Raw genomic sequence first — 11,917 nt, forward strand, 5'->3', positions numbered from 1 at the left:
TGCATCCGTCAGTAACCTTCCGCTGTAGTCGCACTGTGTCTTTACTGGCATAGACGTGCATCCGTCAGTAACCTTCCGCTGCAGCCGCACTGTGTCTTTACTGGCATAGATGTGCATCCGTCAGTAACCTTCTGCTGCAGTCGCACTGTGTCTTTACTGGCATAGATGTGCATCCGTCAGTAACCTTCCGCTGTAGTCGCACTGTGTCTTCACTGGCATAGACTTGCATCCGTCAGTAACCTTCCGCTGCAGCCGCAATGTGTCTTTACTGGCATAGACGTGCATCCATCAGTAACCTTCTGCTGCAGTCGCACTGTGTCTTTACCGGCATAGATGTGCATCCGTCAGTAACCTTCTGCTGCAGTCGCACTGTGTCTTTACTGGCATAGACGTGCATCCGTCAGTAATCTTCCGCTGCAGCAGCACTGTCTTTACTGGCAGAGACATGCATCCATCAGTAACCTTCTGCTGCAGTCGCACTGTGTCTTCACTGGCATAGACGTGCATCCATCAGTAACCTTCTGCTGCAGCAGCACTGTGTCTTTACTGGCATAGACTTGCATCCGTCAGTAACCTTCCGCTGCAGCAGCACTGTGTCTTTACTGCCATAGACGTGCATCCATCAGTAACCTTCTGCTGCAGTCGCACTGGGTCTTCACCAGCATAGATGTGCATCAGTCAGTAACCTTCCGCTGCAGCCGCACTGTCTTTACTGGCAGAGACATGCATCCATCAGTAACCTTCCGCTGCAGCCGCACGGTGTCTTTACTGGCATAGACGTGCATCCGTCAGTAACCTTCCGCTGCAGCCGCATGGTGTCTTTACTGGCATAGACGTGCATCCGTCAGTAACCTTGAGCTGCAGTCGCACTGTGTCTTCACTAGCATAGTTGTGCATCCGTCAGTAACCTTCCGCTGCAGTCGCACTGTGTCTTTACTGGCATAGACGTGCATCCGTCAGTAATCTTCCGCTGCAGTCGCACTGTGTCTTTACTGGCATAGACGTGCATCCATCAGTAACCTTCTGCTGCAGCAGCACTGTGTCTTTACTGGCATAGACGTGCATCCGTCAGTAACCTTCCGCTGCAGTCTCACTGTGTCTTTACTGGCATAGATGTGCATCCATCAGTAACCTTCCGCTGCAGTCGCACTGTGTCTTTACAGGCATAGACGTGCATCCGTCAGTAACCTTCCGCTGTAGTCGCACTGTGTCTTTACTGGCATAGATGTGCATCCGTCAGTAACCTTCCGCTGTAGTCGCACTGTGTCTTTACTGGCATAGATGTGCATCCGTCAGTAACCTTCCGCTGCAGCCGCACGGTGTCTTTACTGGCATAGACGTGCATCCGTCAGTAACCTTCCGCTGCAGCTGCACGGTGTCTTTACTGGCATAGACGTGCATCCGTCAGTAACCTTGAGCTGCAGTCACACTGTGTCTTCACTAGCATAGATGTGCATCCGTCAGTAACCTTCTACTGCAGCCGCACTGTGTCTTTACTGGCATAGATGTGCATCCGTCAGTAACCTTCTGCTGCAGTCGCACTGTGTCTTTACAGCATAGATGTGCATCCGTCAGTAACCTTCCGCTGTAGTCGCACTGTGTCTTTACTGGCATAGATGTGCATCCGTCAGTAACCTTCCGCTGCAGCCGCACGGTGTCTTTACTGGCATAGACGTGCATCCGTCAGTAACCTTCCGCTGCAGCCGCACGGTGTCTTTACTGGCATAGACGTGCATCAGTCAGTAACCTTGAGCTGCAGTCGCACTGTGTCTTCACTAGCATAGATGTGCATCCGTCAGTAACCTTCTGCTGCAGTCGCACTGTGTCTTTACTGGCATAGACGTGCATCCGTCAGTAATCTTCCGCTGCAGTCTCACTGTGTCTTTACTGGCATAGACGTGCATCCATCAGTAACCTTCTGCTGCAGCAGCACTGTCTTTACTGGCATAGACTTGCATCCGTCAGTAACCTTCCGCTGCAGCCGCACTGTGTCTTTACTGGCATAGACGTGCATCCATCAGTAACCTTCTGCTGCAGTCGCACTGTGTCTTTACTGGCATAGATGTGAATCCGTCAGTAACCTTCCGCTGCAGCCGCACTGTGTCTTTACTGGCATAGATGTGCATCCATCAGTAACCTTCCGCTGCAGTCGCACTGTGTCTTTACTGGCATAGATGTGCATCCGTCAGTAACCTTCTGCTGCAGTCGCACTGTGTCTTTACTGGCATAGATGTGCATCCATCAGTAACCTTCCGCTGCAGTCGCACTGTGTCTTTACTGGCATAGTTGTGCATCCATCAGTAACCTTCCGCTGCAGCCGCACTGTGTCTTTACTGGAATGGATGTGCATCCGTCAGTAACCTTCTGCTGCAGCAGCACTGTGTCTTTACTGGCATAGATGTGCATCCGTCAGTAACCTTCCGCTGCAGCCGCACTGTGTCTTTACTGGCATAGACGTGCATCCGTCAGTAACCTTCCGCTGCAGCCGCACTGTGTCTTTACTGGCATAGATGTGCATCCGTCAGTAACCTTCTGCTGCAGTCGCACTGTGTCTTTACTGGCATAGATGTTCATCCGTCAGTAACCTTCCGCTGTAGTCGCACTGTGTCTTTACTGGCATAGATGTGCATCCGTCAGTAACCTTCCGCTGCAGCCGCACGGTGTCTTTACTGGCATAGACGTGCATCCGTCAGTAACCTTCTGCTGCAGTCGCACTGTGTCTTTACTGGCATAGACGTGCATCCGTCAGTAACCTTGAGCTGCAGTCGCACTGTGTCTTCACTAGCATAGATGTGCATCCGTCAGTAACCTTCTGCTGCAGTCGTCATGTGTCTTCTTGAGTGTAGCTCATGAGGTTAGATGCAAGTTTTAGCTATCAGGATGAGATCTACTCTAGGCATTAAACTAGAAGAGTGTGAACAATGCACTCTTGATAGTGAAGCTTTTCTCCTCTATATCCGTAGGGGCTTTGGGAAGCACGCCTGTCACAAGTCTGCTCTTTCTTTCAGTTTAAAGGGGTATTTAGAAGGCGGCGTTATCAGTGCATCTGCCAAATAGTGTCCGATACCCGGTCCATTCTTTTTGTGGTTCCCCATACTGACTTTGAAGTGGCATAATGGCAGATTTTTTGAGGGTGAAACCTCACCCGGCTCCCATTCTCAGAGTCCCCTTTGTGGGTAATAAGGCATCTGCATATCTGCTGACTTCATGGCATTGGACGACTCACGCTTTTTAAGGTTGAACTTAAAAGGGGCAAACCAAGATTTATTTTCCTACCTGTCCCTTTTTTTTCGTACCTGTAACTTCAAGGAATGGTGGAGTTTGCCCAGAAAATGTCTCCAACACGTTGGCATAATACTGCCATCTGTTAGAATGATATGGCTAACCATGTATTCCTGGGAACCTGTATATTTTCTAATCAAGAAACACCTATTGTTCCCTTGAAGAAAGATTTAAGCCTATACTTACCTGGATCCATAAAACGATCTACACATTTATATATAAATACAGATCTATTTTATGTGTTGCACATTCATCTTTCATTTATGTATAAACATGTATGGTGTAAATGCTCCAAATAAAATGGTGCAGGACTGGTAATCGGTGACAGTAGTGACTGATAATGCTCTGGTGCTATTTAAAAGACAGACGTAACGCTGTGGATTGGTACATATCTAAAATGTTGAAAAGAAGACTCCAATATTGAGTGTAATTTTATAATGAAAGTCAATCTAAATTTAAATGCATTGACGTTTCATCCGCTATTAGTGTTTCCAAATGGTTATTATCAGTACAAATATAGTAACTACACGAAACACAAAGTATTCAGGAAAAACTAGTCCACTCAGTTCCCACAATGTTAGAACACCAATATGAATCCACTGTGACGTACAATGGTGCTACTCAAAAGATGAATGTAATTATGTGGATTGGAAAGTATTTACAATATTGACAAAAAGACTCATATTTTGAGTACGATTTTGCAGTATTACAATGAATGCCAATCTTAAGGTAAATGCGTTGACGTTTCAACCCCATTGGTGTTTCCAAAGTGTCATCATCAGGACAAATATGGTCAGGAAAATCTAGTTCATTCAGGCCCCCCAAGGTCAGGACCCAAATATATATCCGTTGCAGGTAAAACAGATACATCCACTATGTATACAACTATAGACACCAATGTGGATCTGTGTACTGCGCCTACCATAATTAGTGCAGGGTTGGAGGCTGCCAGCACACAGCCTAGGTGCTTGTGATGTATTATTAGTGTGCTGCCGGCATAGCTTTACACTGTCATAGCTGGTGGGAAAAGAGGTGTTAATCTAAAAATTGCAATGGAAGTGAAAAATTGAGGTAAGCACACCACTAAAAAGGGAGAATCTTTCTGATAAATTTTGAGGTCAGGCACAACAAAATGGTAGTTCTGAATTGTTAAGGAAAACAATGGACATGGAAAAGATATTCAAATGAATGTACAACTCTCTGTTGTAAACTTCCTATATTAATATATTCCATATCAGAAGATAACACAAAAAAGAAAATAATAACTGAAAGATTCTAGTGCTAATACTTTAAGTTTGTCTGTACATTTCTTGACAGAACTCTGACCATTATGTGTCGTTATTTTAAGAAATAGAAAACAAAATAAATCTACAACAGAGCATTGTTCATTGACGCAAATCACCACATATGTCAGTATTTGTTATACATTTCAAGGATGCTTAGACCGTCATAGCAAACAGGCAATTAAAAAATGAGGCGGGCATGAGTCTTTGTACGGAGCACGTTAGCCTAAAAGAACATGGCCTGCTGTCAATTCCCTGTGCTGTTCAGTCCATGTGATATGGAATCGAGCATGTCAATCTTTTTCATTTCTTTTCTTGAAATCGCAGTTGTCTTGTCACGACCTCCCTAGAAAGACCACCTGTTCCGTGATCTGCCAAGGATGTCTTCAGCTGTGTGTTTGAAGCGTTGAGAATGTTCAACTGCAGGTGCAGAACATTTAATGCGGCTCCTGTGTTGGGGCATGCAGGTCTCCATCTTATGAGTTGTTGGATATATATATATATATATATATATATATATATATATATATATATAATCACACCCTAAACACCCCCAAGAGGTTACAGTGCTCCTACCCACCTCTTTCCTACTTTTTTCGCCTTTTTTTCCCTTACTCGCTTCACAAAATGGCTGCCAACACTTCCTAGTTGCAACTGCTCGCAGCGCTCACAACCAATAAACAGCAAGCTTGTGCTCGTAACGCCTCAGCCAATCAGATGGCAGAATTCCCAAACATCGATATTTGTAAATTTTGACATTTCTCCAAAACTACTGAACGGATTTACACCAAATAAACAAAAGCGTGCTTTCTAGACCAAGACCCCCTGCCAAATTTGGGGTAATTCCGTTCACCCTTTCGACCTGTAGCCGTGTCTAAAGTTTCCTATGGAAATTAACATGGAGAAAACACGTTTTGGGACCCCCTTTTTTTCTCGGCCCCCCCCCTGACGAATCACCCCGAAACTTTCAACATAGGAGCTGATATGAACAAGAATTAGTTTGGAAAATTTCATGAAGATTCATCAAACGACACCAAAGTTATAAGCAAAACATAAAATGCTCTTCCTATGGAAACTTGGTACTAACTATAACTACCTACTGGCGACCGCCAGTAAGTAATATATATATCTCGTTGTAAGGGCACCACATAACACAGATAACATAACATCTTTAGAATTATCGTGTGTAAATCCTTTCAGGCCAAATTTAACATTGCCATGAATGAAGACCTTCTATGCAATAGATACAAGCTGGGAAATGCCCACATTCGCAGTGCCCCACCCCCAGAGGTAAACCCCACTGTGAATGCAAAGTGGAGAGGGTCAGTCTTGGTAAATGCGCTCTGACCATTGAATCCTTTATGTTGGGGCCTCTTTTGAATGAAAATAGCAGTCTCTCTGTATTGGATTGGACAGCAGGTTTTTAATTAGATACCAGTGCCTCAAAATAATCTTTCTGAGTTAATTGCTTGCCATGTTAAAAGTGTTAATACAGATCAAGCAGTCTGTAGCTCCCTCTCGTGTATCGTTTTCTCTGGGATTATACCAAGCTCTCTTGCAGGCTTGTTTTACTAGTCTTTTGGGATAACCCCTTTTGAGTATTTTTGTGAAAAGTATGTCTGTTTTCCGTGAACAAATCCTCCCTTTGGGTGCAAATTCTGAAGATACACGGGAACTGCCCAATGTGCAGCTAGTCTCTGGGGCTCTTTGGCTGATGACTGTGGTATTCCAACAGAGAGTTTCTTTCCGTAGGGTTTCTGTAAATTGATGTGTATATTTTTGCTGCTCTGCCTTTACCCATGTGTTCCTTTTGGGTAAAATTACCTTTTGCCCTCCAGATAGTATTTGCGCTCCACATTGCCACACACTTATTGTTTGTCAGATGTGCCCTCTGTGGCTGGGCTTAACACTTTGATGATAACTTGACTGATATAGTGCTTGAATGATCGCAGTGCCATGGGGAGCACACCGCTTCATTAGAATGCGCAGTCTCTCTACTGTAGTGTGTGATGAGCAGGCTCTGCTACCAATGGCTGACATCTCTTCTTTGCCTTTAGATCTCTGCTGCAGCAGCTTAGAAATCTCCAGGCTCTTTTAAGGCAAACTTCCACAAAGACCACCACCTCTAGCACCTGTGTCATGGTGAGTTTTCTTCCTGCTCTTGGCAAAGAGACCACCGTCCTCTTCTTTCATCTGTTGCACAGGGTGGTGGTGTTGTCCTAATGCCTGTGTTTCTGTCTCTGCAGATGTTGCTGCTCTCCTTCTGTCTCATACTGTTTCCAAGTTTTTACCCTTTTGGTGCACGGGGGCGCAATCAGGAGCTCAGAGGAGGTAAGTGGTGGACTTGTGGAGAGACCATCTATGTGCCAGATAGAAGGTACGGAGAGCTGCCAGATGGAAGCAGATGAGCAAATAGATGCAGACAGTGAAATATTTGAGTATACGCAATCCTACCTGGCCTGATCACCTGTATGGAGTACTTACTAAGGCACAAGCAGACACTTGAGAAAGCAAGAGACCTGCCCTGTACCCCCGGAGTGAGAAGACAGGGAAGATATTTGTAGTCAGAAAAGGTAACATGAGTCATCTGGGAAACCGCCTTCTAGTGAGCTTGTTCTCAATAGTACGATCAGTAGTACTTGGACAGTCTCGGAAGGACAGGCCAAGGTAATTATCAGGTGGGCCAGATGAGTCAAAGACATCCACTGCAGTAGTTCAGGTGCTTACATACTTATTAACAGTTTTCAGAAAGTAATCCTTAATGGTTGTAAGAAATGTCTTAATGGTGGAAGCCAGTGAAACGTGCCTAATGGAAACAGTATGTGGTTTACCTCAATAGATACCATGTCTAGCACCAATTCAGTAAATTACTCAAAGGGGCACCGGTGTTCCTGTTACATTATAATGGTGGTGGTGCACTGCATCAGTGACTGGGCGCGGTGATTTGACCGTCCCAGCACATTTTACAGTAATGGCCAAGAAAAGACAGCCAGGGAAATGTCTATGCCCTGGCGGACAATCCTCATTTAGCACAGTACTAGTGACCTGTGTACCGCAACTTGGGGTGCATTTGATTTTTAGGGACCCTCTGAGTGCTCATGGTTTGTAACTTGGTGAAACAAAGCTGAGCTCTCAAAGGAGTCTGAGGCGTTGCAGGAGGCGCACCGAGGTAGCAGCAGAAGGGGCATCCGGGGGAATCTTCAGGGCCTAGAAAGCCCTCCTAGCCCTCGGCCTTGGATGTGGGCAACAGATGCAGATGGGTTCTTGGGTGGGAATGTTGCAGTGGAAGGTAATTTCACCTCAGATCACGAAAGGTGGCCGACCTAAGGGTACCCCGTTAGGAGGTGTGTGCTTCAGGACTGTATGTACAGAGCCTCTCACATCAAAGGCTTCCACGAGACCTTGTAATAGCCACAGCAGCAGGGTTGGGAGCTGCAGCAGGGTCTGGTGGTCCTTTACCAAGGTTGACTTTCTCCTTGTTTCTGTTTCCTTTTAGTTCTTTCTCGCCAAATCCGTGAGTTCCGGTCCGAAGTCAGCAGCCCCCAGGACCCACTGCTCAGTGTGATGAGTGAAGGAGAAATGTACTCCGAGAAAGAAGCGATGGAGCTGACCGTGGAAGTCTCAAGCGCAGGGTTATCCAGCATTGGGAATGACACGCCAGGGATGGAGGACGTAGGGAAGGCGGAGTCCGGCTCATCTGTCAACAGTAACTCCTCATCCGACGGCTCTGCGGGCCCCAAAGCTGAGCAGGCACCAGCCAGCCCGGGTCAGGAGGCTGGAGGTGGGGTGCAGGACTCGCACGCGCTTCCTGTTGTAAACAGGAAGAAGGAGGAGTGGCCGGATGTGACGACTCGTGTGGTGATCCAGCCGCGACACTCTGATGAAATGTGACCTGCGGGGCTTGACTCTGGGTCCTGGAACTATGTGAGAACCCCAAAGATGGGGTCTCTGTGTAAATATGTGAATGTTTCCCATCTCCTGTATATCCCAAATGGGGCATTATTTAGGAAGGGCTGTGACCTCCTCTTTTGTCTGGGACAGAGCGGATTCTGCTGCACTGGCCGGTCTGTTAGTACTGCTTTTCCCGCGGTGAGTACAGCATTGATTACGTTTCTTTGCCCAAAAGGGTCCTAGCTTCTGGGTCTAAGTAATCCGAAGGAAGAAGTCTCGCTTCGAGTTGAGCTCTTGCTGCTAACCTGTGTGTCTGACCTGCAGATCGATTTAAATGTGGTTGGAGGTGACCTGACTCCATCCTTTCACCTTTCTGAAGTGGATACAGTGAGTACCATGAAACTGAGTGATTGTAACACCGGTAACACAGGCAATCTGTGGTCACTAGAAGTGGATTTCAATAGTTTATTGTGATTCAAATGTCACGAAAGGCCTTGCTACTGGCAGACGCTTCATGGAAGACCTACATCCGTCTTCGTGAAAGGTTCACATGAGGATGGGAGTAAGATAGAGTGGCCGCTGTCTGCTGTACAGATGCCACCAAAAGAGGCCCTCCAACAGCCTTCTCTGGTGGGCAGGGGGAGCATTCAGGTGTTTCAGTGTGGCTGTTGATCCACACACTGGTCTGTCTTTCATGGCATCATACCCGTCTCAGTATCGCCCCTCGCATCCGCGTTGTGTGCACTTGAGTGCACATGCAAAGAGATCTTGCTGGTCTCTGTGTAGGTCATAAGTGCACACCATGACCCCACCTCTTCTTGTGCCACTTCATAATGCACCAGTGATGCACACAAATGTTGTGTAAATTTCCTTCCTGTTGGCCAAGACGGATAACCTTCAATGGTGCTGGATATCATTGAAGTGCATGATGATTCTGCTGACAGGTAGTTTACATTTGTTATAAGTGGTTCTTTGTCTCTCCAATAAGTTGTTTAAACTTTTTTTAAACGGTTCTTTGTCTTTGAATACTGTATGCAATTTTACCCTGTGCTTGGCAGTCTAGAACTGGTGTTCAACTACACGTTTTCTTCTGGAGACATCTGATTTTGAAGGACACTACATAATTGCTGTATTTGAGGTATAGAGGATATTTTACCTGCCTCACCTGGGGAACAGATGCCACCTATCACGTTGGGGTTTTTAGTATGCCCTCTGTGTTTTCTGCAATCCTGAGTCCCTTTCAAACAGTATCGCATGTATGTCACAGGTCCCATTGTGAACACCCTTTGAACAGGCTTTTATGCTAGTTATCTTTTTTCTGTACATTGACATTTTCTTTTAATTGCTCCAAATCTATGAACGTTTACACCTCTGTGTGCCTGTGAACATATATATTCAAGACCATCTCTCAGAACTGTTCTAATTAAATTGTTTTTGTTAAGCACAGACTCTTTTCATAGAAAGGAAGAAGTGTTCTTGCAGTTTGTACCTTCTGATAGTCTCCCTTCCCCAGCTGTCTTTTTGCTGCTTCTTCTGCCTCAATGGTGGGTGTATTATCGCTGGCTCCTTCTCACCTGTCTGGAGATCACTAACTTGATGTCCATGGTGCCTGTAGAGGATGCCTCATCGCCGTGTTCCGCCTCCATGAAGAGGGTTACAGATGTCCCAGATGCCCCAGCGCCTTCCCACGTGTCTTCAGGAATTGTTTCATTTTACTGACTCCCATATCGTCAGCGTTCTTTGGTCGAATCGTTCAGGGATTTGCCCAAATTTTAACCCTGATGTCCTCGAGCCTTTAGTATTGCGCAGAGTCCGTTTCCCTTACAGAGGAATAGCCAGTTCCGGTGGTTGCTTAAGATAAACGAACAGTGGTAATAGAGCTTTCTGAACACCAACACCCTAGGATTGTCCACTTGTGTCTTGCTTTGAAACAAAATGTATCCGTTCAGCTGCGGAACCTAAAAGCACAAGCCCAAAAGTGGAGCACAGTTTAATGATTTTATTTTTATGTTTTTTTGTTGTATTCCCCAGGAGGGGACTGTGATTTTTTTATAGCACAGGATAGCCAGTTGATCTCAGCTGGAGCTATCCCAGGATGCCCTAGCAAATCCGTCAGCTTTGTTGCCATTTTACACAGCCTCAGGATGTGCCTCTGTTTCAAGATCGTAGAAGGGCCTTCGGCAGGGCAGCTGCTTGACTGTGAATGATTTTATTCTCATCCACAAGTTTATGTAACGGGATCTCATGATTATGAGCAGTAATCGCAAACTGATTAAAGTTTGCATTCTAACAATTCCTCTGTGGTCAGGGGCGACTGCCATAGCTGCGTGTCGTTGAGGAGGTGGGTTGTCTGATCTGTAAATACCACAGTCATTGGCTGTGTCCCTTTGCCTCTGCCGCAGTGGGACTGTGCCTATGTATATTTGAAGTGTCTGGCCGAGCTCTGGAATGTATCCCTTTGCCTCTCCGTGCACTGCATTTTTTCTTGTTTATGCGCTTTGAAATAATTTTATATTTTTATTATACAAGAGAGGTTTATGAGAAGGCAGGCTGGAGTGGAAATCACATTGATTTAGCGCTTGATTGCTGCCCTCTGCCAGGCACTGCTGCTGGTGTAAGTCTATTGTTTATTTGTGTTTATGGAGCTGTTCTCCTCCAGGTAGCTGCTTTCTGTTCCTGCTGCAGTAATTGATGGGAGGGAGTGGGCCAGCCTCTTGATAGGTGTAGATCCCACCGCCCTGTTCATGCAGCCGCCACCTGTGAATCATGGGCCTGCTTTGCCTTTCCATGTGGAGAGGGAGGCTGAGGAGATGCAGCTGTTCCTTCAGTTGAATTAAGCATGTGTTGAAGGAAGGCTCCGATGATTATACTAGAGTGATAAAAAGTCATTTTATTATAATAAAATATGGAACCAGTTTTGTTTGTCATCCTTGTGTGTCATCTCTACATTGTGAATCAGTTAGTGTCTTGTTACAAAAACAGCTTCTTCCTCATTTGAGGGCCCTGTGACGTGTCCTGGACCTGGGCTGGGCTCCATTCACTGTGATAGTCCTTTGCAGTTTCATCATCTGATTAATCATCATAAAACATCTTGAAATAGGATCACTTTGCTAATTCTGCATCGGAACGAAGCAGTGGGGGAGGGTTTTGGGAGAACATGTTGTGGTAATCACGAATGACACCCAAGGAGAATTAAAAGTACTTTATTCTTGCAACTGTCCCCAGCAGCAGAGATCAGCGATAGCCGCAGTAATGAGCAGATTCCAACTGCTCAGACACTTTCAACTGAAACCTTCCACAACTGTGGAACTTGGATTAAAAGGATACGACCAGCAAGTGTGATGTAAGAAGGTGGGACCCCGTGCAGCTCGTGTCCCAAGAACCGTACAATTCATTATGAAACACAAATGCAATAATACAATACAATGTGACTTGCTGTATAAATTAAACTCACTACAGCA

General features: G+C 45.8%; 1 protein-coding gene across 1 annotated transcript in view; it reads left to right on the forward strand.

Annotated features, from left to right (window-relative positions):
- CREB3 (cAMP responsive element binding protein 3) overlaps positions 1-11,371 on the forward strand; it is a 56,611-nt gene extending 45,240 nt beyond the window's left edge. The window contains exons 8-10 of the mRNA XM_078674423.1: positions 6,623-6,707; positions 6,812-6,896; positions 8,062-11,371. Coding sequence (XP_078530549.1) covers positions 6,623-6,707; positions 6,812-6,896; positions 8,062-8,456 — 565 coding nt within the window. The 3' untranslated portion in view covers positions 8,457-11,371. The remainder of the gene's footprint in view (positions 1-6,622; positions 6,708-6,811; positions 6,897-8,061) is intronic.
- Positions 11,372-11,917: the final 546 nt, after the last annotated feature.

This window comes from Lissotriton helveticus, chromosome 2_1, assembly GCF_964261635.1.
Source record: "Lissotriton helveticus chromosome 2_1, aLisHel1.1, whole genome shotgun sequence".
Taxonomy (NCBI): Eukaryota; Metazoa; Chordata; class Amphibia; order Caudata; family Salamandridae; genus Lissotriton; species Lissotriton helveticus.